General features: G+C 52.3%; 2 protein-coding genes across 2 annotated transcripts in view; one reads left to right on the forward strand and one right to left on the reverse strand.

Annotated features, from left to right (window-relative positions):
* IL16 (interleukin 16) overlaps positions 1-16,568 on the forward strand; it is a gene marked incomplete at both ends in the record, with an annotated part of 79,560 nt that extends 62,992 nt beyond the window's left edge. The window contains 8 exons of the mRNA XM_080691671.1: positions 1,563-2,044; positions 4,495-4,633; positions 6,609-7,695; positions 8,369-8,537; positions 10,453-10,554; positions 13,302-13,560; positions 13,733-13,855; positions 16,375-16,568. Coding sequence (XP_080547797.1) covers positions 1,563-2,044; positions 4,495-4,633; positions 6,609-7,695; positions 8,369-8,537; positions 10,453-10,554; positions 13,302-13,560; positions 13,733-13,855; positions 16,375-16,568 — 2,555 coding nt within the window. The remainder of the gene's footprint in view (positions 1-1,562; positions 2,045-4,494; positions 4,634-6,608; positions 7,696-8,368; positions 8,538-10,452; positions 10,555-13,301; positions 13,561-13,732; positions 13,856-16,374) is intronic.
* Positions 16,569-19,374: 2,806 nt separating this feature from the next.
* On the reverse strand, positions 19,375-27,409 carry STARD5 (StAR related lipid transfer domain containing 5; the record flags this gene model as incomplete). Its single annotated transcript, XM_080692527.1, has 6 exons — positions 19,375-19,522; positions 21,529-21,622; positions 22,304-22,421; positions 26,021-26,153; positions 26,512-26,561; positions 27,311-27,409. 6 exons carry the CDS (start codon positions 27,407-27,409, stop codon positions 19,375-19,377), a joined length of 642 nt encoding a protein of 213 aa, XP_080548653.1.
* Positions 27,410-27,642: the final 233 nt, after the last annotated feature.

Raw genomic sequence — 27,642 nt, forward strand, 5'->3', positions numbered from 1 at the left:
AGCTGGCTGGGTCCCAAGCCCAGGAGTTGGACATTAGCAGTCATCATGGGAGAGCCACACGATAGAACAATGTGTCGCCATTAGCTCTGATGTTGACAAAGAGATTAGACCATGTGGGAAACATTCAGAGAGAAGGATGGACACAAAGCTTTACTTCAGCTATGTTCTACTATTTCCACCAACCCAAGATGGCATATCCTCAGGAAAAGTTGACAGAGAAACCCACCAGAATTTTAGCTGCAATTTTTCTGCAGGATCAGAACATCATCGTTCCTGCCTTCCATTCCTTCCATTTTGTGGCCGTGTTTTCTCCAGTGAGATTGTGTTTATTGTGTGACCAGGAGAAAACAATAGAAAACTTTTCCTTAAGAAGGACTTGGAGCCGGGCATGGTGGTGCACGTTTGTAATCCCAGCATTTGGGAAGCTGAAACAGGAGGATTGTGGTTTGCAACCAGCCTCAGCTACTACTTAGTGAGGCTCTTGCAACTTGGTGAGACATTGCTTCAAAATAAAGAATAAAAAATAGGGCTAGGAGTATAGCTCGGAGGTAGAACGCCCCTTGGTTCCAGCCCCAATACTGCGCGGGGGGGGGGGGGGGCGGGGAGACTAGGGCAATGACCCTGGCTGGCATTGGTTCTCCTTTAAGGTCGAATTGTTCTCCCATGGGGTTCTGCTGATTCCTTCAGTCCCATAGAACAAGCTTGGGTTTAGTAGGACACCAGGCCTCAGTCTCCTTGAGCCATGATTCTAGAAATTGGGCACCTTCGATCCCTTACCACTGGAGAGAATCTCCCAGGAATTCATGGGTGGCTCTGGTGTGGGAAACTATTGAGAGGGAACCAGAAAGAAGAGCTGAGGTGGGGAGAGAGAGGGGGAGGGGGCTTTGGCAAGAAACAATGGCTTCCTGGCATCACCTTATCTTCAGCTGGAAAGAAAGAATAACCTCTTGGCCTGAAAGTGCCTTCAGAAGTATTCTTTCTTTGATATTGGGCCTCAAAGCAAGCCCAGAGATCTTAGGATTACTATCCCCATTCTACAGATGCAGAGATGGAGTGTATAGGTTGAGTGTACAGCTCAAGAAGCTAACCTTGAGATGAAATTTAGCATGCAAGATATTCCCTGAGGATTAACACCTGTGGACAGAAGGGGAGAGAGTAGGGCTGGGCAGATGGGTGGGGCTGAGGCCAGCAGCTCTGAGCCCCGCAGTTCATGTGGCCTATTAGCTTTGTACCCATCTCCATGACTCACTGGAACCAGACCAGCCCCTTGGCAAGGCTGCTCCCTGCAGCAGAGACCATGTTGGGGAGAAGATGGCTGAAAGCCTTCCTCGGTGGGTAGTCTGAGGGGTTCATGTCTCTACCCACCGAGTGCATTAATGATCTTCCCATCCCAAAGCTGAGCAGCTCTTTGGGGACCAAACTCAAAGCTACTGGGCCCCACGTCCAAGGTGGCGCTCCTGAGCAGCGGATTGCTGTACAGCATGTGGTCTGTGGCAGTGGTGGGCAAGGCCGGGGTGTCTTCCCAGGCTCAGCTGCATGGTTCTCTCCTGCTTCCCACACAGGTGTCAAGAGACTGGAGAGCAGCTGGCATGGGCGGCCCACCATGGAGAAGGAGTGGGAGAAGAACTCTGCACCCCCACACCGCAGGGCTCAGAAGGTCATGGTCCGTTCCAGCAGTGACAGCAGTTATATGTCTGGGTCCCCAGGTGGCAGTCCCTGCAGCCGCAGTGCTGAGCAGCCACCCCCTGACCTGGAGGGCCAAGAACATAATCCCAGCCTGCCCCCAGGGCAGGAGCCAGGAGAGCTTCCTGCAGCATCATCCCAGCCACCCCAGGAGAGCCCGCCTCTCCCTGAGAGCAGGGACAGCCACCCACCTCTGAAACTGAAGAAACCCTTTGAGATTTTGGTGAGAAAGCCTACATCCTCCAAGCCCAAGCCTCCGCCCAGGAAATACTTTAAAAGTGACAGCGAGCCTCAGAAGAATCTGGAAGAGAGAGAGAACTCCGTATGCCCTTCCGGGCATGCCTTGCACACCTGCAGCCAGGTGAGAAGACACACCCAGGGGACTGCATGGCCTTTGTACCACACACAGGATGTTTTTGTACATCAGCAGAAGAGCTGAGTGGCAGCCATGGTGGAACAATATGGTTCCTTCTGCTCCGGCAGAGAGCAGCTGATGTTCAGGAATGGGGCGCAGCTGCCCTGTGCAGACAGGTTTGATGCTGGGCAGATTCCAAATGGAAGTCCCAGTCCTATTCTCTGGCTCTGCGCCCCCCACCCCCAGGGCTCTCTGGAATTTAAGGTCCCTTTGTGTTGGGAGTTTGTCACACACAGTGTGGGGTAGGATGGGAGGTCTTTGCACACACAGTGTGGGGTGGGTTGGAGGTCTTTGCACACACAGTGTGGGTGGGTTGGAGGTCTTCTCCAGGCACTCTGCTTGCAGGGAGAATATACCCTAGGGAGCTAAAAATAGGCAATAGCTAGTTCCTTTTTTTTTTTTTTTTTGCGGTACTGGGGTACTGGGGGTACACCCTCGGCCCTATTTATTTTTTATTCTTTATTTTGAAACAGGGTCTCACTGAGTTGCAAAGGGCCTCACTAAGTAGTAGCTGAGGCTGGCTGTGAACCGTGATCCTCCGGTCTCAGCCTCCCAAGTGTTGGGATTACAAGTGTGTGCCGCTGCGTTGGCTCCCCTCTTTTGAAAGTGACTGGATGAATATAATTGTGAGCGACTGGCCCATTTCCTCCAGTTCGCTTTTCCTTCCTTGGAGGGGCTGGGAGGACACGGCCTCTCTAAGCCTAGGTCTCCCTCTGTTAGTTGAGGATGCAGTTTCCCGCAAAGATGTACCGAGAGAACTGAATGGAACTAATTAAGTGAAATGCCTAGCACAGGCTTGGGCACAATGCACTCACTGCTGTGACCATAATGTCCCTCAGAGTCCTGCCTTCTCATAGTCCTGACCCACCTGGTTAAAGACAGGCAGGCAGGCAGACAGACAGCTGCTGTATCTTCAGCCATTTTTATGTGCAGGCCCCAGGCTCAACACTTTCATGTACGTTTCAGTTGATGCTTGTGATGATCTGAGGGTGAGGGTCCCGATGACTCAGAGAAATAACCGAGAACCTGCTCAAGTTAACATTGCTGGTGGCTCCAGTTTACCCACAGGCTCTGTGTCTTCCTCAGGCAGCTTGCTCGACTGGGCAGGTGAAACAAGGCCTTGGGAGTCCCTAGAAGGAGCTTTACTTATGGTTGACAAAATTCAGAGATTAAGAAACCCCAAATAAACCCCAGATTAAGAAACGAGGTGGTGGTGGGGAGGTCTGAACTAGGAGGCCCCGGTAGAGAGGGCCAGGTTACTGGACAGGAAGTACAGTCTTGCAGACAGACAGGGGCGGGGCAGGGCTGTTAGCAGCACAGGGCAGCACTGCAAAGGCAAGCGTGTCATGTTCCTTTGGGCTTAAGATTTATGAATCCAGAATGGAAAACCAGAAACATCTGTGGACATCTCCCAAATCTTGCCTTGTACTGCAACTTTGGGGGGGCTTAACTTCCACAACCAAAATGGCCTTCAGGATATTTTTATTAATAAAGTACTGGTTTTCTCCTTTTTATAAATGGGCCCAAACTGTCACCTGCATTAAAACAAACAAACAAGAAAACTACTCTCTTCCATCCCTATCAAACCCATATCTCTAGTCCTCTTTCTTCTCCTTTCCATATTCGCAGAGCACTGTGCCAGGAATCGCTTATCAGAGAAAAAATTGTGTAAAATCAAATTTGTTGTTCAGCATGGTGGTGCATGCTTGCAATCCCAGTCCTTGGGAGACTGAGACAGGAGGATCACAGGTTTGCGGCCAGTTTCGGCTGCTTAGTGAGGCCCTCCACGCTTGGTGAGACCCTGTTTCAAAATGAAAAAAATAAAATAGGGTTGGGGGTGTGGCTTGGAGGTAGAATGCCCCTAGGTTCAACTCCCAGTTACTTACTTGCACACACACACACACACACACACACACACACACACACACACAATCAAATTTATTTCAGAAGCTAATTTTAAAAACCTCCCATACAGAGGATGCAACTTCAGATGTGTCGCTTAAAAGGCAAAACAAATCTGTGTCTATACCAAGAAAGGAATATAGAGGGCCGTTTCTTTGTCCCCTTGCTTCCCAAGCATCTCAGCATGCTCCTGGCGCAGGACATTGGCCAGTTTGCTATTGTCAGCGAAACAATGCATCCTTCCACAATCCAAGCTACTTGTCCCCATCACAAAGAGCCAGCATCTTCCCCTGTATCCACAGAAGAAACCACAATGTGGTCGCCAGGAGGCTGGAATCCAGGAGGAGCTGCTTCTGTCACGTCATGGAGGGAAGGACCCTCCTTACAAGGTTGCTTCCCCTGGACGTGGCTCAATATCCTAATCAAAGTGTGTTGCCTCCTTGCAGCTAGAGGCTACCGTTTTGACATGATCTCGCTTCCTGTTTACACCACAGGAAGCCAGAGAGCTGCTGCCACCACAGGAAGACACAGCAGGGAGAACGTCCTGCGCCCTGGCCCATGGCTCCGGAGCTGGGGCCGACCTGCAGCCTTCGTCCTCCACAGAGCGCGAGCCAGGGAGGAGAGCCAGCCCAGGTAAGCTTGCTTGGAGATCTTCCGGGTCTTCCTGGGGGAAGATGGAGTGATAAAGTCAGGGTGGGAGTTTAGTTTAAGGATCAGTGTGTTGCCTGGGCCCAGCCCATGGCACAGGAGGGCTGTGGAAAGCCTTTGGGTCAGATCAGGGATGCTCTGGTGGCAGTAGGGGTTTGGGGGCCAGGGAACAGGTCCAGACGCTCCTCCCAGCAGGAGCAGTTGCCTGAGGGCCAGCTTTCTAGCATGCCCAATGCAGTCAGTGCTCCTAGGTGGGAGAAGCCTAAATTAGCTGGTGGTCACCATGTCCACCAGGTGGACAGTGGGTGTATCCTCATGCAACACTGGGCCGTGCTCAGACTGACTTGTGTACTTAGTGACTTGCTAGAAAGAGCTTAGGGGTTGGGGTCAGGAAAACCTGCCCACCATCAGCAGGGTGTCTGCCTGTGTGCGCCTCTATTCACTCATCAGCGAGGTGCAGAGGTCACACAGAGCCCCAACACATGATTCCGTTCAGCAAGCACATACTAAGATTAGTGGATCTCTGCACTTGGTGCTGGGGAAGAGAGACGAAAGAAAGGGAGTTCCCAGCTTTGGCGAATAGATAAATATGCAGGTTACATCCCATGTGCCTGGTTGAGAAATGGTACAGAAAGGCACAGGAAAGGTTCTTGGAGAGTCAGGGATCATTTGGGGAAAGATGCAATGTGCCCACCCTAGCAGGTGCTCCTGTGGGAGGTGCTCCGCCCCCGCGCTGTCTTCCCTTAGCCATCTGACTGAGGAACACCCCGGGGATGTTCACCCACCCTCCGCTGGCAGAGGGTTCCCCTGGCCTGGAACTTTGACTCTTGATCCACAGCCCCTTACAGCTGAACAATTTATAACTGCAGAGACATAATGAGAGTCCCTAAGTGGCTGGTTCCCAGCTGGACTCTGGACTCTGCATCTCTCTGATGTCACCAGGGTTAGTGCCCTCCACGGTTATGTTCCCTCGAGGCCTGGCATGGAGACAGGGACAAGAGGGCGGGGCTCCTCTCATGGGGTTGTGTTCTGGCATCAAGCATCTCCCAGCGCACATGACAGAGGCAGCTCTGCTTAGCCAGAGAGAGGCGAGACCTGGGGACACAGCAGGGCCACCTGAGACTTGACTTCTTGGCTGTCAGGGCTCGGGGCCAACCTCTCCCACCCCGTAAAACAGTCTGCAGAGTCTCCTTTACCCATTTGGATGGGAAGCTAGTTCCCTCGAGCTGGCCCTGGGGTGAAGGGCTGAATATGGTGGTTTGCCTGAGGTCCTCCTGCCCAACACCCAGGCTGCATCCCACGAGTCACATCAGACTTTAAGAGGGGACCCTCCAGATTTTGATGTGTAGTAGCCAAGGCTGAGGATATGTCACAGAGCTTTTTAGACAGTTCTACAGACAGGGAGGACACCCCCTTGCTGGGCAGGCTGATCGAGGACTTGGAGTACAGGCCAAGTAGAAAACTCACAGGACCCCAGCGCCAGCAGATGCGCAAATGTGTGAACTGGTGGCCGTTAGATGGCGTGCGGAGGGCGTGGGAAGCCGGAGGGCACCCCGGCTATGGGCATGCATGCTCACAGTGTGCTCAGCAGTCCAAGCTTACCTGGTAGCTGATTGGCTTAACAGTCTGGGGCAAGAGAACCGCTTTGGCTTTTACAGTGTTAATGAGCCACCTGGGTGGCTGCTTTGGGCAGCAGGAAGGACATTGAGTTGGCAGTCTAGAGACGTGGGGTCTTGCCCTGGCTCTGCTTGAGGGTCTATACTTGAGGGTTGGAGCCCTCAAGTATAAATGCAGAGGTGACATCGGGTGACAGCAGTGGAGTTGGCCCATATGGTGGCTGCCACCTCTACGCATATTCCTCTCCAGAGTCCTCACTGCTCAGCTTGGAGATTAGACCTTAGGAAGAAAAAAAACACAATAAGCTCTAATGCACAGCCCGGGCCTTGCCTCTCTTCCCTAGTGAGCCAAGCATCCTCCGCTAAACCTCCTCTGCTGAAGAGGCAGGCTTGTATGGACTATAGCTTTGACACCACGGCCGAAGACCCCTGGGTGAGAATCTCCGACTGCATCAAAAACTTATTCAGCCCTATCATGAGTGAAAACCACAGCCACGTGCCTCTGCAGCCCAATGTTAGCCTGGGAGAAGAAGACGGGGCACAGGGCCACCCAGAGGGCACCTCACCCAAGCTGGACCCTGCCAACGGGGCTCCCAAAACTCACAAGCCAGCAGAGAACAGCCCTGGGAAAAAGGGCCCCCCGGTGGCCCCCAAGCCAGCTTGGTTTCGCCAAAGTCTGAAAGGTCTGAGGAATCGTGCCCCAGACCTGAGACGGCTTCCTGGTGCACCTCCATCCACCCAGCCGACCCCTGCCTCCAGGGAGTCCCCCGGGCCACACCTGCGGGCCGCAGCCTCCATCAGACAGAGAATCAGCTCCTTTGAGACATTTGGCTCTTCTCAGCTGCCTGACAGAGGAGCCCAGAGGCCAAGCCCTCAGCCCTCCTTGGCAGGAGCCCCCACACCTCCTGGGAAGCAAGAGGGAGGACGGCATGCTGGCCTCTCGGGGTGTAGTGCTGCCCCCTCCGCTGAGCACAGGCAGCCGGAGCAAGAGCAGGTGCTCCCCAGCTTACCCGCAGCCTCGGAGACCAGCGACCCAGGTGTGTCTGTGTCCTCCGCTGTGGGGCCGCAGCCCGATCAGAAAGCCCTCTGCCCTGACCCGGACGCTCTCTCGAGGCTTCTGCCCACGCAGATTGAGGACTCTCGGGGTCCAGTCCTCAAGATCCCGAGCCAGCGGGCCCGGAGCTTCCCGCTGACCAGGACCTCATCCTGTGAGACAAAGCCGCCGGGCGAGAAGACCAACATGCTCTACTCCATCAGCAGCCAGGTGTCCTCCGCTGTCATGAAGTCCCTGCTGTGCCTCCCTTCTTCCCTGTCCTGTGGCCCCACAGCCTGCGTGCCCAAGGAGGGGGCATCTCCAAAACCGCTGGCCAGTGCACACTCAGGGGGCCACAGTGCCAAGCCGGCTGCCCCAGACTCAGGCTTCTCCCTGAAGTGAGTGGGTGTGAGATGTGTCTTCAGCATCCCACCTGCCTGTCCTCTCTTTTGCAGTCCTACGCGCCTCTAAAGACTTCTCAGCTGCTAGTGCTAGTACTAGCTGATGGCTCTTCTGTGTGTGTGCCTGTGCTTTAGCGCTACTCCGCATGTTAGGGAGGAGTTTTCATGACCCCTGGGTGGCGGGGGATGGGACTGGCCTCCTCACAAAGTATCCCTGGAGATTTGGAAGGCTGGTGCATATCTGAAAGGTCCTGTTCCTAATTCAGGAAGACCAGGAGAGAGCCAGAAGATGGCCTCTGGGTTGCTCCTTCTGCCCCCAGAAGGAATCCATCTGAATTTGCACATAGGCTGGCCCCCGGGCAGGGAATCAGGGCCCCTGGGACCGACTCTACCACCCGCAGGTTCCTTCCGTGCGCAGTCTCAGCTCCTGCTGCAGCAGCTGTTAGGGGTGGCTGGGACGGGCAGAACTGTTGGGCCTTGGTGTTCCCTCCTTAAGGAGAGCGGCTCTGCATCTGTTAGTTCTGTTTATGGTCCTTATGCTGCGAAGACATAGATCTGTTGTGTCAAGTAACAGAGTGCCCGTGAGTGCTTAGCATCGCGCCTGGAGTAGAAATGACGCACATTGGCTCTGGCCACTATTCATGCTGCGCGCCCTTTCTCTCTGTGAAAGCCTCTCAGAGCTGAGGGAATACACGGAAGGTCTCACTGAGCCCAAGGAGGCCGAGGACAGGGCCCACTGCTCCTCTCAGCCCGGCCAGTCGGTTATCTCTCTGCTGAGCTCTGAAGAGTTGAAGAAACTCATCGAGGAAGTGAGAGTTCTGGATGAAGCAACGTTGAAGGTAGGCTTCCTCTGTAAGCGTTTATACGGCGGGGCTAAGTAAACACTGTGGTTTGGGCCACAGCAGAAGCAGCACAAGAAGCCCTGTGGCCCCGGGCTGGAGAAGGCGGCCCCAGGGCTGACGCTGGCCCAGGCTTGTCCCCAGGCCGAGGAACTCTGTATCACCTGACTGTAGCCCAGCTTCCTGTGAGAAGGATGCATCTCAGCCTACAAATCACATCAGAGCACAGACTTGCATCGTTTTGCCCCTCTTATAAATGGGAAGGTAAAGGAGGTCGCAGAGCCTGAGTGCTGTCTCCAAGGTCAGGTTCAGTACTGTGCCCCCGCCCTGAGTCTCCGGGGCCATGCTAAACATTACTGCGAGTGACGTGGGGCCTGTCAAGGATGCTCAAGCTTCACCCAGGTCACTGAAAAAGCCCCACTTCCTCTATTTTTGAGCACAGAGGTGTGTGGAGAGGAAGTGGCCAGCAGAGCATGGGCCAGCAGCAGCCAGAAGAGCCAGGTGCATGGGGAGGATGGGACGAGGACAGCGGCCCCTCCTCTCCTGTGAGAAGAGCCCTTAAGGCTGCCACCCCAGGGTCAGCATGGCTCAGCCAGTGGACACAGATGGGCCCAGCCTCGGCTCTCTCCGTGGCTCCATCACCCTCAGCTGGGCATCGCTCCCCAGGCTCTGATTTAGCCCAAATGAGATACAGAGGCCGAGAGTATAAAATGCAAAGAGCTGCCTCCCAGGGTGTTACTGGGAGAGGGTTTGCTTTCCACCGTGGCCAGAGCACACGGGCAGGCGACCTGGGGTCTGGGCTATGCTGGGTAGTGAGGGGCAGTTGACCCTTTGTTGCTTCTGGGTCTTGGGATCCAAGTCAAAGGACCCCAAACCAGGCTCTGAGGTGCCTGAGCCAATGAACTGGAGGCAGAACTTTCCTCCCTAGTGGCCAGGCGCACACTGGTGGCCCAAGAGCCATGTGGACCTGCATGTGGCTTCTTTGGTTTGTGTGGTAATTTTGTTGTTGTCACTGAATTATTTTTTTAATTTTATTTATTTATTTATTTATTTATTTATTTATTTATTTATTGGTGGCACTGGGGTTCCTGGAAGCCCTTCTACCTCCGGGCTACACTCCCAGACCTATTTTTACATTTTTTATTTGGAAACAGGGTCTCCTAAGCCAGCGCGCGCGGCTGGCTTTGAACCTGCGCGATCCTCCTGTCTCTCGTCACCGAATTCTAAATAGTATAAAACCTGGATTTCTGACCCTTTTCTTTAAAGAGAAGGGTCTAGCAGCACCGGGTCTGTGTTCCCAAACAGCAGCATATCCTTCTGGCCTCTCTGTGGCCCCGATACTCACCTCTGCCCTCGGGTGCATTTAAGTGATTCTCTGGCCTCTGTAGCCACTGGAGCTTGAGACCCCAGCTCTAGCTGGAACTGGAGTCTCTGACTTTGGACTATGAGGGAGGTTGTCCCGGCTTGCATGTAGCCCTGCCTGCTGCTGCCGTAAGAAGCTAGAGGAAGAAGGCACAACCAACCCCTACAAAGAGGACTGCACTCTGCGCTTTTGGCTCCAAAGCCCTACAACCCATGCCCATCCTACACAGACAGGCTGTTTCTAGCTGACCGCACAGCACTTCGCTCAGTACGTAGGAGCATTGGTGTGGATGGGTAAGGATGAAAGAAGAGAACCATGTTGCTGTGTTGCATACTTCTTTATTTCTCCTCCTAAGCTTTATTTGGCTCCTGGAAGGACCTTCCTCTCTTCAGAGATGGTGCAACTGAAACTGAGATTTAATGAGGAGCCAAAACCCAGAGCCGGCCCCAGTTGGGACTTGATGGAGCGCATCAGTCTGATGCGAAAGTACTCACTGAATTGCTCATGCTGCTGCGGTACAGGGCTTGTTAACATGCGTGTTTCTATCTGCAGCAATTAGGCAGCATCCATGTCACCATCTTGCACAAGGAGGAGGGTGCTGGCCTGGGCTTCAGCTTGGCGGGGGGAGCCGACCTCGAGAACAAGGTGATTACGGTAAGTCGTGGGATGGGGACACATCGCGAGGTGCCTCTGGGGGAGGGAGTTTGCCGGGGAGGGGCCTGTGTGGGAGCCCGGGATGCAGGCAGCAGCTCACTGGGCAGGCAGGGCAGGATCTTAGAGAAGAGCCGTCAGGATCCCGCTCCCCACGAAGCATGATGCAGTCACCCGTGTGACTCCGTAACGACCCTCATCCCGCTCTTCACCGCAGCAAAGGTGTCTGTGCATCCCAGAGAATGTTCATGTACCCAAATAAACCCAAATCACCCATGGTGCTCAAAAAACCTGTGTGTGAGCCGGGAGTGGTGTCGCACGCTTGTAATCCCAGCACTGTGGAGGCTGAGACAGGAGGATCGAAGTTTGTGGACAGCCTCAGCTAATACTTAGTGAGGCCCTTTGCAACTCAGTGAGAACCTGTTTCAAAATAAAGAATAAAAAAAAAAGGACTGGAGAGTGTAGCTGGGAGGTAGAATCCCCCTAGGTTCCATCTCCAGTACCAAAAAAAACCCCAAACCAACCAACCAAACAAAAAACGTGTGTGTGTGTGTGTGTGTTCTACCCCAGAATATCTGAATCAGAATTTTGTAGGGTTGAAACCCTAGTGCCTACATATTTGAAGGTTCTAAGGGAATATTTTAAAACTTGAAACCAAATTTTACTTGGGATCCTGTCATTTACTTTGGAAATATGGGCCTGGCAATCACTTAAGATTTGGATAAGAATGATGTGTGATCACAAGGGCATTTGGGAAGGCAACCAGATTGAGGGCCGGCTTGGGAAGGCAGAGCTGGGAAAGGGCGGCTTCCTCGCTTACCACTAGGAGAGGGATGGTATCACCTGGACAGTGAACTGCAAGGCTGCCCTGGTGGCAGAGCACAGGGGGCCCCGGCTGGAGGGATGATGCCCTTGCTGCGCTGTGCAGACCACACTTCACTGTGAAATCCCGGGGTGTCAGATCTGCTGGCCTGGCTGCCATTCACAGAGGACCCACTGAGGCCTGGGATGGCGTGAGGAGGGCAGAGACCTAGCCACGTGCATCTCTGCTGCAGATCCCCTGGTTCTGGCCAGGCGGTCTGATCAGCATTGGCTTCTGACCTCTGCTACTGCTTCAGGTCACCTGCCCCTGGCCCAGGTGGCTTCTGGCCTCCCATCTTAATGGGCCAGCTGCTCTGCCCTCCACGGCTGTTCATGGTTATCCTGCAGCTGTGCCACATCAGGGGATGGGTTATGTGCGCCACGGTGAGCTCATTTGAATATCTTTGCCCAGCTCAAAAGAAACCCTGGGCTCACAGCCTGGGCCAGCATTAACCTTACCATAGCCTTGCTGTGGACTTTACTCGTTCCTGTGTCGCCCCAGCGTCCAGCAATGTAAGCAGTGACTTCCTTGATTCCTAAGTTCTCTGTCATGAAAAAGCACATACAACTTAAGAGTACCTAGTTCTGTTACTAAGAGCGTGGGAACAGCACTTTGGGTCTTTTTCTCTGTGATTGAGTAGTGATTTTTCTCCACACCATCTGGCTGGCCACCCCTGGGAACTGTGGCCACCCAGAGACCAGAGAAAGCAGCCATGCTGGCTGCACATATGCTCAGAAACTTCCTCTTTCTCCTTCTGTATTTGAGCAGCTCTCTTCCTTCTCAGGGTCATTGAAAGGGAACTAACATAGAGCAGTGTCCCTGGCCAAGTGCCATGCTGGGACCTCAATGATCTGCTGTCTAAACTAGTCTTCCCCATATCTTGGGTTGAAGAAACAATAATACTTTTGCTTGTTTTCTAGAGAGCGACTTGAGATTCACAGTGGAATATCTGCTTCATGGCTGTGGTTTTCAGCTTAGGGATTCTAAGATCTGACTACACAAAAGAAATTTTTTTTAACATCAAAACAATGGAAAGAAACAAGGAACCTGTTCATATCATAAAAAGTAAAATAATCTGTAGCACCTTTTAGTGATCGCCCATCATTCAGTCCTCTTAATTATAATTATAATTTAGATCATTAAATTATAAACTTAATTATACTAAATTATACACTTAATTATAATTCATATCATTAAAGCGGGTAAGGCAAAGACATAAGACTATTATGTCATATTTTGCAAAAAGGAACCAAAGAGTCACTGGAGTTAAGGAATCAGGATTTCTGGGGAAGAGCTTTAAAAATGTCTAGGCGGCCTTGGATAGTGTACACCAGATGTGTCCTGTGGAAGATGGGACTGGAGGGAACATTCCTCTTGGGAAAAAGAATTCTCTGTTGCAACACTTTCAGGAATCACCATGTTATAGGGCCTTTTCTCAGAGATCTATGCTTATTTGCCTTGTAGAGTTCCTAATGCTTTTAAACAAGTAGACATTACCGAGCTTTTGTTTAACCTGGGATTCTCCACATTTCTTTGATCTTGGAAACCTTTTCTAATACATCATCTATTAATATGCCACAGAATCAGTGCCTCAAGGAAACTAGTTTGGGAAATGCTGACCAAGGGCAGGTGAGTCAGATCTCCACTGCAGGTTCATGAGGATTAAGACAGACCAGGGCATGCCCTGGGAAGGCTTCTGGGTCTTGCCTGGCTATTACTGCTGCCCATCTCTGCTCTGGATGGAGAAGGACGGCCGCTGGCCTCTGTGCCAGCATTTCTGACCTAGGACACAATCGGTTCCAAGTTTCTTTGACCTGGAAATCCCCAGGTGGGCCACCTAATTGGTTCGCCTGGGGATTTCTGAGTCCTGACTTCCTGGTTTGCGCAGGTTCACAGAGTGTTTCCAAACGGGCTGGCCTCCCAGGAAGGGACAATTCGGAAGGGTAACGAGGTTCTTTCCATCAACGGCAAGTCCCTTAAAGGAGCCTCACACAGCGATGCCCTGGCCATCCTCCGCCAGGCCCGGGACCCCCGGCAAGCTGTGATTGTCACCAGGAGGCCAGAGCTGGAGGCCACGCCGCAGGTGAACTCCTTCTCGGACTCTACCGGCCCAGCTTCTGCAGCTCGTGACATTTCTGTGGAATCCCGTAAGCCTTACCGCCTTTGCCATTGGAAGCCAGTCTGGGGGTGGGGGGACCCAGCAATGTGTGGCCCACCCCACATGTGGCCTGCCTGGTGTGCTTGAGCTGGGTGTGGAGTGGTGTGGTGTGCGCGGTCACAGCAGGCAGCCCTGGCCCTGACAGCTTGTATCCTCTGCAGCCGAGTCCACAGTGTGCACGGTGACACTGAAGAAGACCTCTGCAGGGCTGGGCTTCAGCCTGGAAGGAGGAAAGGGCTCCCTGCACGGGGACAAGCCGCTCACCGTCCACAGGATCTTCAAAGGTGAGGCCCGCCTCTGCTCTGCGGGGCTGGTACCTTAGGCCACACTGCTTTCCCACAGCACCATGTCCTCTCGAGGGGTACAGGCCCATTTAGGGCTCTGTTCTGCCTTTAACCCTTTGCTCAGACATCCCCCTCCCTGCTCTGCCCTGCTGGGTCCTTGTAAGTGAAGGAGGCCAGGGCTGGGTTCAGCTTTGCAGGGTGAATGAAGGGGCCACCCGAGGCTCAGAACTGTAGGAGGCACCAAAATATGTAGACATCAAGACTAAAAGTAAAAATTAGTTTAAAAAGATCCATGATGAATAAGATATCAAAGTTTTAATTAAAGTCAGAGCCTGTCTTTGCACCGACCTCCACTCTCCAGGCTGGCTTACCTGAGCCCTGACTCATCCACTCCTGTCTTTGCTTATGATTTTAATATTTTGTTCATCATGGATTGGTGTGCAAGGCAGCCCGACACAAGGGGGGTGGTCTTGGATTTGGGCTTTCCTATGAAGACTGAGAATGGAGCCGGGGGTGGTGGTGCACACCTATAATCCCAGTTCTTGGGAGGATAAGATAGAAGGATTGCAAGTTTGAGGATCGCCTCAGCGTTGTAGCAACCTAGCAAGACCATTTCAAAACTAAAAACAACAAAATAAATAAAAAGGGCTTGGGGGTATAGCTCAGAGGCAGAACGTCCCTGGATTCAATCCCTAGTAGCAAAAAGAAAAGAAAAGAAAAGAAAACTATTCATGAAAGCCCTGCAGCTATCTTGTAAATCAACTGCAGACTCACAGAGCTTCCTCAGGCTGGAAGCTCTGGGCCTCAGAGTGAGTCTCGTGGAGATAGGAGCCCTGGAAGGGGCCGAGCCCTTGGCTCAGGGTTAGTTCTAGCTCTTGTCTCCCAGGCCAGAAGCTTTGAATCTGGAGGAAAAGGAGGAGGAGGAGGGGGAGGAGGGGAAGAGGAGGAGGAGGAATAACAAAGAGTTTATGTAGGCCTCCTGGCTCTTCCCTGTACTCTGGGGCTGCTGTGGCCAAACTGGCTTTGTTAGCAGAAGCTCCTTGGCGGCTGTGAGGCCGAGAGCAGGGCTGAGATGGCCCCACGTCTGTGCCAACTTCAATTCTGAAAAAAGATGTTTTTAACTTTCAAAGATTGGTTTGGAATAAGCCTAGTTCCAGATAGAGATTTGGACCCATAAACTTGGAATCTAGTGGTAGTTCTGCCCCTCACAGTAGCGTGACCAGGGGCCAGTGTGTCACCCCCCCCCACCCCGTCCGGGCCCAGGCACCTACATGGGTGTGCACCAACTGCAGGGTATGTGGTACCACGGAGTGTGGATGATGGAGCCAGAGAGCCCGGGTTCAAGCCCAGGCTCCATCTAGCAGCTCTGAAGCTCTGATCCAGTTTCTGGGGTCTGATTTCCTCATCCATGCAAGGGAACACTAAAGGTCCATGCCCCCCAGGATTGCTGTCATAAGGGCCAAGCAGTATCCAGGTGTTGTGGTGCATGCCTGTAATCCCAGGACTTGGGAGGCTGAGATAGGAGGATCACAGGACGGAGGCCAGTCCATCACCTTAGGAGGACCCTCAGCAACTAGGCAAGATACTGTTTCAAAATAAATAGAATAGGGCTCAAGAAAAAATGCCCCTGGGTTAAAACCTCAGTATCCCCCCCCCAAAAAAAAATAGCACCATGCTTGCCATAGCAACCACCCAATACACTTTAGCTCCCTTATTATTTGCACTATTTGTGAAGACTCACAATTTATGTCACTTGGATGGAAGATTTTCTTCCAATGTAAACAGTAAAAACAAGTAAACAAATAAAAATAAAATGTGCTAGCTGAGTATGGTGGAACACGCTTGTAATCCCGGCACTTGGGAGGCTGAGACAGGATGATCACACATGTTCAAAGGCAGCCTCGGCTACTTAGTGAGGCTCTCAGCAACTTAGTGAGACCCTGTTTCCAAATTAAAAAACAGGTCTGGGAGTGTAGCCCAGAGGTAGAAAGCCTCTGGGTTCCATTCCCAAGACCACAAAAATAAAATAAAATGTGCTATTTTAGCATGCAGCTTGAAAAGCACATGTACCGTGTGGAATTGCGTCCTCTTCCATGGGCAAGGTGGACTTTTTCATGCACTTCAGAGCCAAAAAGCCCCATGAAAATGCTTCATAAGAAGCTCACCAGCCAGGTCCCCACACCGCCCAGCCTGCTATCACCAGGAGGGAGGCCATTGGCTGGGTATCCAAGGGTCCGTGGAGTCTTCTATGGACTGTGCTGGTCCCTCTGGCTAGGCTCTGGCCTGGAGCTGTCTGAAATATCCTTTCCCTAAGAATGGCCAGAGCGGAGCAGGACTCTAGTGTCAAGCTCTGACTCGCCACTTCACTGGACACTCACTTTCAAGGCACCAGCAAGCTCCTGAGGGACGTGTCCTTCTGTCCCAGCGGTCCTGGCTCCTTGCAGACCTCAGGCAGGAGGTCACCTTCCTATTTTCCCTGCCACCAGAGGAGCCCATTACCATCTTCTCCCTCATTGCAGGGGCAGCCTCAGAACAAAGCGAGACGGTCCAGCCAGGAGATGAGATCTTGCAGCTGGCTGGCGCCGCCATGCAGGGCCTCACACGGTTCGAAGCCTGGAATATCATCAAGGCATTGCCTGATGGGCCTGTCACCATTGTCATCAAAAGGAAAAGCCTCCAATCCAAGGAGACCACCGCCAGCGGAGCCCCATAGGCGTGCTGCCCACGCTGAAGCCAATACCAAGGGCATGCACGACGGTAATGTGGATTCTCAGGGTCTCTGTGCTGCCCACCTAACCCAGGCTGGGGGAAGCGGCTCAGGTCCAGGCTTCTGAGTCACCATCCAGGAAAAGGGTGGTCTCAGAAGTAAGGGCAGAGCCCCAGTGGGCTGGCCAAAACAAACTGTAGACTGTATATTACAGAGAGTTTAATGATAATGTGGTGCCATAATAAATAGATATATTGCAATTTGCTATAATACCCAAGTCCTGCTTTGCAAAATTTTACAAGTACTAAAACTGAGTAACAATCTACCTAGTAACAGCAACACTTATTTTTCTAGTAAATCTGTAATGTGGCCCGGCCTGGAGGAACAGCTCACCTCTGCTCTGCTGGGCATCAGCTGCAGCAACTCCCAGGCTGGGGCTGGACCAGGTGAAGGACCAGATATATTCCCTGCAAAGCTGAGAGTTGATGCTTGCTGGGAGGCTCCTGGGGCTTTGGCCTAGATACTTATGGGTGGCCTTACTCTTGGCCTTGTGTTCCTTACAACATGGCTTCTCTGGGTGAGCAAAAGCTAGGCAGAAGCTGCATCGTTTTACACCCCTGCCTTGTCTTGTAGCATTCCTTCTATTGCATTCTACTGGCTAGAGCTGGTATAAACCCTCCTCAGGTTTAAGGGAAGTATTGCCAGGGGCATTTTTTTTTTTTTGGTGGTACTAGGGTTCCTGGAAATCCTTCTACTTCCGGGTTACACTCCCAGACACCTATTTTTTATATTTTTATTTGGAAACAGGGTCTCTTAAGCCAGCGCGACTGGCTTCGAACCTGTACGATCCTCCTGTCTCCGCCTCCCAAGTGTGGGGATTACAAGCGTGCGCCACCACGCCTGGCTTATTTGTTTTTTTATTTTGAAACCAAGTCTTGTTTAATTGCTGAGGAATCTTGTTAGTTGCTGAGGCTGACCTCAAACCTGTGATCCTCTGGTTTCAGCCTCTCAAGAACTGTGCGCCACCATGCTGGGCTGCAGACAGTCTTTAGCAGGTGACCTTGATAGAAAGTATGAGGGGGCTTTTCCCAGGATGCCCATGTTCACTGCTTTGCACAGCATTTTATGGAATCCCACGTTATCTCATCTGTGCCCAAGCGCAGCCATAGACTACTCTGGGCTTGGTATTTATACCTCTACATTTTAAGTCAAAGCAGACATGCCTTCTGGCTCCTTATCCAGGGCTGTTTCACCTGACTCCAGCAGGCGCATGTGGGCCCATGATACCTGTCCCCAGCTGACTGGTCTTACAGCGGCCCCACCTGGTAACACCACTACACAGGATTCTGCAGCAGCATGGACCCAGGGGGCAGCCTGGAAGTTCTGGGCTCCTTATTTGGGGGTTCAGCTCATACGGAGCTAATACAGTACAGTGCTCTGCAGAGTGGGGTCCTAGCAAGCACTTACTGAATGCATGGCTGGATTCCAAGCAAACTGAAAAGTCTGGCGGAAATTTCTTGCTGCGATGAGTTTGCTGGTGACCACATGGCATTAGTGTGGGGTCTGCAGATCAGGAGAGCAGAGAGAAGGAGCTTTTGAACACCCGTGTCTCAGAGCTTGCTCACATCTTGACATGCTCAGGAGACCATCATCCCAGGAGTCACCTCTGCTGCTATCACACGAGGGAAGTGTTTTCCATTTGAAGGAACAAACTGGAAGAGGCTAGGGAAACATCCCGCATTAACAGGAGTAGCTGCAACATGAAGGGCCTCTGGTCAGACAGGAGGGGTCCTCTTTACGAGGCGGGTGGTGTGAGCACAGATGCGGTCGAGAAGGAATGCTAAAGGATCCCTCTGGCTCAGCAGCCCCAACTGGAAAGGAAGTGGTGTGCTGGCCATCTGCTGAGCTTTCAGGGGACAAAGCTGTGTTTCCTGAACATGCACCAGGCAGGTATGGCCACTGCAGCCCCACAAGAGATGCCAGAGGGAGAAGTCAGCCTGGGATGCTAGAGGGCCTGCCCTGCCCTCTTCCTAGTGGCCATAAGGTCCTGCCACAGCCTCCATGACAACAGGAGGCAGACGCCCAGGGGAAGGAGGCTCTTGTTTCGACTCCCACACAGACAGGAGCAGTGCGCCCAGTTTAGCCACTCCCAATGAGACACGTAGATTTGGTCCAGGCAGACTCAAAGCGCCTAGTTTTACTGGGGATACAAAAGTTAATACAGAAAAGAAAGAAGGTAGAAAAAGAACTGATTCCAATAAAAGATACAAAAAAAAAAAGGAAAATTAAAAATGGTTTTTCTTATGGCTTATCCCATCATTTTTCAAACAAATATGTTTCTCAGGGGGAAGATCTTGTGCATCATTAAAAACACACATGAGGGTCTGACTCTGAAAAATACACACAGGATTCTGCAGCAGACCGCAGAGAGCTCCCAATGCTAACGAAGACAGCAGGCTGGGGAACGCAGTGTTGCTGATTCTCCAGGGCAAACTGGGGCAGGTAGCTTCTGACTGTGACTGGCACCCGAGGGCTCTGGGAGGCAGAGCATCTCAGGCTGCCCGAGCTCAGTGCTTGCTGGGTGGCCAGAAGTTGGGGTCCAGCCACCAGAGCTAGGATTGCACCGCGGGCAGAGAGAGCAGCGGAGAGCAGGAGGGTAGAGGGGCGGGCCATGCCTTCTCAGAGACGAGCCGCCCACCAGGTTGCCCCAAAGGGCAAGGGCAGGTCTTTGGTTCTCCCAGCATCCGTGGTGCCCCGGCAACTGCAGCTCCGCCAATAGTCCACAGGTGTTCTCTGCCACCAAGTGAGAGCATCAGTCATGGAATTCCCTCACTGCTTTCTGAAGGTTGGCATAAAACCCACTCATGCTGCGAGGGAAGAAGGAGTCCACCACGCTCTGGGGGAGGTAGCCGCTGAGGTCCGTCTGGAAGAACGTGACCACCTTGGTCTTGTTGGGCTCCCTGTGGAAGCAGTGGCAGAGAGGCGTTAGTTATCTGCTGCAGAGGCACCAGGCACTGCGTCAGGCCAGAAGAGTCCCAAGCCCAGCAGAATTGGCTGTTACAGAGCGATCACACCCAAACTCTTGCTGGAGGCACCGCCCAGGGGCCCTCTGGACCTTCTAGTTCAGGACAGGCACCTGTCCTCTGGCAGATACATCCCATAGCCCAAAAAGGCAGCTCCTTCTGCCTCAAAGATGCTCTGGAGAATCCCTCCATGCCGGCCCCGGGAGGAGGGGATGCAAAAGCTGGCCGTGTCTCTGTCTACTCTGGTGGCATTTCTCAAAGGGTCAGGAACTGCTGAGGATACCACTTTCCTGGGCTCTGCAAGGTCAAGGCTATTTTTGTAACAAGACAACGATATGAATTGTCCTTTTCACATTTGTGCTTTTAATTAGTTGGCAGGAGCTGGGCAGTCAGTGCCTGTTTAAAACCTGCCCATTGCTAGGTGTGGTGGCGCGCACTTGTAATCCATGTACTTGGGAGGCGGAGACAAGAGGATCGCACAGGGTCGAAGCCAGCGTTGCTGGCTTAAGAGACCCTGTTTCCAAATAAAATATAAAATAAGTCTGGGAGTGTAGCCTGGAGGTAGAAAGGTTCCATCCCCAGTACCACCAAAAGAAAGAAAAACCTGCCCACTGGCTAGGTTTTTTTCTGGCCTGAGGCTCATCATATTGTGTTTTCCCACCAGAAGGAGACCTCTGAGAGTCAATCCCCGGGGGGAAGGGCTCCGTCTTATTCTGAAAATGCATCTCCAACAGACCTGGATGCTGGTTCTCACAGCTGACCACCAGGTGGGGAGGAAGCCAGGCAGAGGCGGCGCCTGCAGCCCAAGCAGCGAGCCCGGCACCTCCAACCAGAGCTGTGTGTCTTGAGGTCTGGCTGTGCTGTGCTATTTTCAAACTCAAGATTTTTTAACATTTGAGTAAAGACTTTCACAAGCTGCTTTAAAAGGCAGCGTAGCAAACACAGAATCACAAGGAGGCTAGGTCTGGGTTTCTAATAAGACCCTCTGGCACCAGGGCCACCTCCTGGGACTGCATGTGAGAGCCCAGCTCTCCCACCTTGGGGTTGCAGGGACACACCAGAGGGTGCCCTTTCCTTCACTGTTCTCGTGGGTGGTGACTAAGGTAAACTGGTGACTTCAGCTAATTTACTATGTAGAAAGCACCTGCCACTGAAACCCTGGCCCCCGCCTTTGAGGAGGGTTCCTGAGCTCAGCCCCAAGCCTGACACAGTGTGTTCCCCCATTTGCCCTCTGGCCCCTGAGCTCCATGCCGCTGCAAGCTGGGAAGACAGCCACCATGACTGTGCTACACAGGGGCGGCACTCCACGCCACTGCTCTGGGCCAGTGAGCAGAGTCCAGAGAGCCCAGAGGAGAGTCATGGCACTCAGACCCCACTCCATCAAGGCCTCCAACCTTTGACAGTGAACGATCACTCTACCACCCCAAGCCTCAGTTTCCTCGTCTGTGAAGTGGGATTATGACATTCACCTAACCTGCCTTATGGGGCTGGAGGGAAGATTTTCCACATCAAAAATAATGATAATGTCAGGTGTGGTGGCGCACACCTATAATCCCAGTACTTGGGAAACTAAGACAGGAGGATCACCAGATCCAGGGCAGCCTCGGTCACTCTCAGGAACCTAGCGAGAACAGGGTTCAAAACAAAAAGTAAAAAGGGCTGGGGGTGTAGCTCAAAGGTACAATGCTCCAAGGTTCAATACCCAGCGCCCCACTCCCTGCCACGCACAAGTTAAGGCTGACACCCTGAATAACTCCTCCCACGGGCCAGGGCTTCATGCTTGCCTCTGACGTGCACCGTGTATATATGAGACGGTGTTGTGTAACACCAACACCTGAAGAGCTTAGAGCACTTTTATCTTGTGAATCGTGAGGGCTCATTTTCCCAGTGTTCACAGTGAAGCCAGTTAGGTGACAGGTGTGTCACCCAGGAGACAGCCTTACCCTGGCAGAGGTTCGCAGAAGCAGCCACACGGATGGTTGAATCCTCTCACGAAGTTTGGTCGCTGGGGGCACAGCGGATGTTCCACGTGCTTGGCTGGAAGGCAGTCCAGATGGGCGGTGACCTCCAAATTCACACAGACAGGCCACCGCCATGGACATACCACAGCACTGCAGACCAGGCACCAGGCCAGGGGGTGGCAGGGGGGTGCCCGCTGCTCATCCTACACCCGCCTTCCCAGGCAGGCATTTGCACATGCCCTCAGATACAGATACACATACACTACACTCCCACACACAGCCACCTCAGGCCTGCAAGGTTATTAAGGAACATTCCAGATCACCAAGTTTGAAATGGAAAAGGGTACCCCTCTTAAATCTCAGCCAGAGGTGGAGATGTCCCCAATTTTACCCAAGGTATAGTCCAAGGACCAGCAGGGAGGTGTGGGGCAGGAGGGGAGTGGACGGCCCTGAGCTTCTCAGGACCTGCACGCACACGGCGAATCCCAGCACAGCACAGGTTAAGGCCACCCTATGGAAACCCGCACGTCCATGGCACAACTACAAGTTCTGGCAGGAATAAAATGGGGCATGCTGGCAACATCTGGGACATAAATATAAAATTGCTGGACCATGGCCCCCATGGCACGGGACCCTTGGAACCCGACAAGGTAAAGCGCACACAGAGGACAGGAGACAGGTGCAAATTCTGGCTTCCTGGAGGACCCCAGGGCTTGGCAAGCCCACACCCCGCAGGGCTGGCAGCACCGGCACTCACCGTGGGAACCGATGGTGCCATCTTCGTATCGCCTGACCAGGACCAAGTCCACAAACTCCCTGGGAGAGATGAGCTTCATGGCGGCCGAGGGGGTCGACGTCCTGCTGATACATAGCATCTGCCAAAGAAATGGGGAGCGCGGCTGAGCCCCACGGCCAGGCCCCTTCTCCAGGCCTTCCCCGCCCCACGACCAGTGAGCAAGAGAATGTGGTGCCGTGGACAGCAGCGCCCAGAAGGAGACCCCCAGGGTGGGGCTGACTTTCAAGTGAGCCCACACCTCCTTTCTAAAATGACCTTCCTAGGAACATCTGCATGGTAGCTAGGGTCTCCTTTCCTGCTTAAAACAAAAACACCATGGCACCCCCTGCCCAGCTAGAATTATCCTATCACGCGCAGTTTGCCGGGGTGCAAAAGACAAGCAGGAGTGCCAACTGGGAAACTGAGTCAGGTACTATGTAAGGGTTAGAATTTCACGCTTTCCCCTTTCTTAAGCACTTAAGCACACTCCAAAGCTTGGTGCTGGAAACACAGCAGTTTGCCATTTCTGAATTCTGTTACTTTATAGGGAATGGTAGGGGTGTGTGTGCATGTGTGCGTGTGTGCGTGTGCATGTTTATGTGTGTGTGTGTACTTTTTTTTTATAGTCATGTGGCTTCCGTCCCTTCAATACACCATTTCTGAGCGTGTTGGGACACCAAGCTAAAGAGAACTTCAGTGGAAACACTGAGGCAGCAGCAGAGGTCAGAAGTACACAAATTCATAGGCTGGCTCTGCCTCTCATCCATCCATCCATTTATGAGAGATTCCACCTGTTAGAATAGATATCAATTAGAACATCTGAGATTTGTCCAAATCACACTGAGAAACGCCAACCTGAAAGGAAGGGCCTTCTTCCTATTTTCATTGTTTCTCTGCCTTATAAAGAGAGAGACTTTCTCTGTTCTTCTCTCCTCTTCTATAAACCTAATCTCACCAGTAGTCCACTCTCTCCTTTTTCAGTTAGTATCTATGGAAGGTTGTATCTTGTATCTTTTCCTGGAGCCACGAATCAATTAGGACAAATGGTTTCCATTTGTCTCATACAGAGATACTAGATATTTTTCTTTTTGTGTTTTAATAATTCTTCATCAAAATTTATAATGCTATAATGTTATTTTAATAAACCACACATCCTTTAATCCAGATTTTTTAAAAAAAAAACAGCCTTATAGTTGCTGGAAATACATAAATTAAAAATAATTTCTATTTATAGGCAAATCTACCATATAAGATGATGATGTCCAAAAGTTATTATATATCATATTAGGATAAAATTCAATGAGCCGTGTGGAATGAAAATTTGAGTTCAAGGAAAATAATCATATGTTATTTCTGACTAAGAAAAATTTACTCATGTATTTTTTAAAATGGGTGATGGGAACTACATATGCTTTTCAGATACAACTAAAAGAATGATGTCATTGCTTCATTCAAGATTGACAAATGTATATGTCAAAAATGCTGTATTCTGCAACTTGTGAACATTTAGATGTCAAGTAGGTGTGTGGAGATGATGCATGTTTCTTTAAATCCTGTTGGAGGCATACGAGCGAAGTCTGAAGACCCCTGTGCCAAGGACTACTGGGGTCAGGCAGGGTACGCGGGCTGCCTGGGCTGATGCTGTCTAGCCTTCAGGAATGTGGGTGCCAGGGCTGGGGCGTCTTGTGTTGTCTGGAGCAGCACAGGAAAGCGGGATGAATGGAGACAAAACAGGTTGCTCGAAGGAGCAGGAAGGCCCTGCCGGCACCACCCACTCAGTCCCATGGCAAGCTGGCCGAGAAGGCAAGTGCCATTCGCACCAAGGTAAGATTCTGCATAGGTGAGCTCACAGCCATCATTGGTCCTTGGGAAGCTGGGAACAGTGAGGTAGTTACCATGGATCAAAGAGGGAAACACAACCCTGTGGGTCCTGAGGGAGTGGGTCACCAGGATCCAAAACCCGGAGGAGGGATTAGAAAGAGGCTCTTGGGTCCCTCGGGCAGATGGCAGGCACCTATCACTGTTGGGAGCTGGGGTCACCAGCCAGTTCTCAGCTGTCAGCCCTTCACCTGTGTGGGTGTAAAGTGTGGGTGCTGTGTTTACTCCTGTCACACGGTTTCCTTGCCCCAGGGTTTTAGTTCCAGAGCTCTGAGTTTATAGCACAAGGACCCAATGAATGGCAGCGCTCATGACTTAATCCCCTTACGCAGCTCCAGTATCACCCTCTCACCTTCTAGGTCGCTCTCTCCTTCTCCTTCCCCTGCACTCACTGTATCAAGATAAAGTGCAAACAAGCTAAAGAACTGCAGCCCCTTTATCTTCGGGAAGAAAATCCCATTTGGCCCACTGGTTATTACACTGATATTGTTTTAACTATCTTCTTTTTTATTTTTGCTATCTCTGGTATTCTCTCTCCTGTGAGTCAATTAATATGGTTCTCTAAATGTGCTTCCTTTGGAAGGCTTGGATCAACTGGTTTTAAAAGGAAGCTATCTGATGGATAGAAATACAAAGAATCACTTGCCATACTTTTCAGACAACTACAAAGCATGCCTAGGAGGACTTTCTGGGTTCTAATCCTGAGCCTGAGGCCAGCCACTGATCTTGTTCTAAAGAAGCCCAAAGGCACCCGAGAGACTCTGCCCTTCAAGTTATCAGAAGGTTAACGAGGAGCTGAAACAGGGCCACTTCCTCACTGTGACCCAATTTCAGTTGTGACTGTTAAGGGCCTAAAGTCACCATTTATACCCTAGGGATAGAACCCCCGCCCTTCAGGAGACCCTGACATAGGCTCCAGTCTTGATAGGGGGAATGAACTGAACTCTTAGGCTAAAGAAAAGATTCACCAGTGGAGAACTTCTGCTGAAAGTTTCAAAATGCCACTCGTGTAAACACCCAGGAGGGTGCCGTGTAAACACCCAGGAGGGTGCCGGGCCACAGGTGTCAATCCAGATACCATTCAAATCAGACAGGCCAGCAGCGCTTCCCACAGAGACTTGTTTATTAGTTTTGGTTACAACTTTTCCTTGAACTTCTGTAATCAAGATAAGGCCAGACCCTAAAGCTACCCAGGGACTCCAGGGTGGGCTCATCAATATCAGAGCTGCCTACTGTGGTAGCCATTAGCACCATGTTAGATTCATTCAAACTGAAGAAAGTTAATTTATTTTCTCAAACTAGCCACCTTTATGCTGTGGCCACACTAAGCATACTAGACAAAGGAAGTACAAAACATTTCCATCACTGCAGAAAATCCTGCTGGACAGGGCTGGTCTGGATGGCACCCATTTTACCAAAGGAGACTCTAATGCAGAAACGACCACCTGGGCATCTCCACAGCTGGCAGAGAGTTCAGACTCCCTGGCCTGTTGTCTCTCATTCAGAGGCCACATTTCAGACTAATGCTGGTGAGCTTGGCATCCTGGGTGCCCAGCATCCTGGGCGCCCGGCTCACTGCACCTCATCAGTACTGTGGTCTGAACTCTCTGGGCTCTGCGGAGAGCTTCTCTGCCTCTGAGTCATGCTGCCTCCTACCTGTCCCTGGGCCGAGGCCGGGCTCCAGTGTTGCAATCAGTGTGCAACTCGTGTGTAGGATACTCCTCTTGCCAAAAGGTGGGCCCCTCTGGAGGGGATGGGCCCAGGCTGCTGCAGCAGGGCCCAGGCACTGGGGGAATGGATGACATGCTTGGGAATACTTACCTCTGTGAAGCTCTGGATAATTTCTAAACTGGTCACATTCTCATCCCACTTCACACGCAGGCCCCCGGCAACTGGCTTCAAACAGTCCCACACCTTCTCTGGCGCCCCACACACGACCCCTTCTCCTCGATACCTGCAGCATAAGAAGGTGTGTGGCCACAAGGCGTGAATTGAAACTGTCTGTCCTGAAATTAGATCTACAGAGCAGGTGGAGCACACTATGTCTGTCCCAGCTCTTCAGCACAGGCTGGAACAGAAAGGGGCCAAGATTGTGTTACCCCCCCAGCCCCCGGCGTGAGAAACAGGTGGCAAAGCTTTCCCAGGGATGTGGCTTGCTGAAGATGTTTTAGTCAAAAACAGAGGCTAATGCTTTTCTGGAAGATAATCAGGGAGCTGATCTTAAGGTCGTAGGATTGATTATAGAGGCAAACCCACAGACACCAGAAAGGGTGTGGCACCTTGGACAAGCTGTGAGCAAGGCTTGCACTTACAGGTTCCCTGGAAACTCCACAGATGGCCTCCAGGAAACTGAAACTCCATTCTGTGGAAAGGCACAGAATCAGAGAACTTTAGAGCTAGAGGGGCTTTGGGAGCACACCTGGCTCTGTCCCTGTCCTGGGAAGACAGGCCAGGAAACTGAATAGCTAGCTATCTGTGATTCTCCAAGGCCGCCCAACACATCCCTGGCAGAGTTGGGGCTAGCAGCTGTCCCAAAGGTGGAGAGTTGCCTGGGGCTTAAAGCCAAGAGAGCTCTACCTCTGAGCTGCATCGCCAGCTCCTCACATCCCCCCAAACAGAGCCTGGCTAAGTCACCCAGGCTGGCCTGGAACTTGCAATCTTCCTGCTTCTAACTCCTGAGTAGCTGGGATGACTGGTGGCATCGCTTAAAAACCACCACACATTTTGTTTCCTTAGCCAGTTCGCGCCGTTTGTAAGGAAAACAAGTCGCATGCCCACCTTTGGGGCAACAAAGAGAGAGGCCGGCGCTCTAATGACCAGGAAAAGGCTTGGAGTCTGGAGGTGCGGGTTCCCAGTCTCACCACTGACCAGCGAAGTGGCCTTGGTTAAGTCGCTCACGGAAGAGGGGCAGAGTCTTAGCTTCTAGAGTCAACGTGGACGCAAGGAGCCTACTATTTATTAGGGGGGGAAACCTCCAACGGGACCCCTCTCCATCCAGCTGCCAGAGTAGGGGTGCGGAAATCCGCAGGGAGAGGAGAAGCCCGCGGGCTTCGGGACCGGCCCCAGGGAGTAAAGACTCCACGATCCCTCCCCGCCCAGCTCTTGACTCACGCCTTCCCGGCAAATCTTCCAGCCTGACGCGTCCCGCCGGTACTGGAGCACCTTCTCGGCCACCTCCTCGCCCATCCGCGTAGCCTGCTCCAGGTCCATCGCACCAAGGAAGTGAGCGGGTGCGCAGGGCGCTGAACCTGCAGGGACCTGGAGGCCGGAAGCCCAGCCTGGAGCCCGCCTCGCCCCTCCCTGCTGCAGGACTGGTCCCCGCCCACGGGTGATCCCGCCCCTCCCGAGATTGGCAGGTCGGAGGCGGGCTGCCCCTCCAGGAGAGCTGCTCGGAGGTCTGGGCTGTGAGCCCAGGACGTGGGCGGGGCTAGAGGACAGCGCTG

This window comes from Muscardinus avellanarius, assembly GCF_963383645.1.
Source record: "Muscardinus avellanarius genome assembly, chromosome: 3".
NCBI classification, from domain to species: domain Eukaryota; kingdom Metazoa; phylum Chordata; class Mammalia; order Rodentia; family Gliridae; genus Muscardinus; species Muscardinus avellanarius.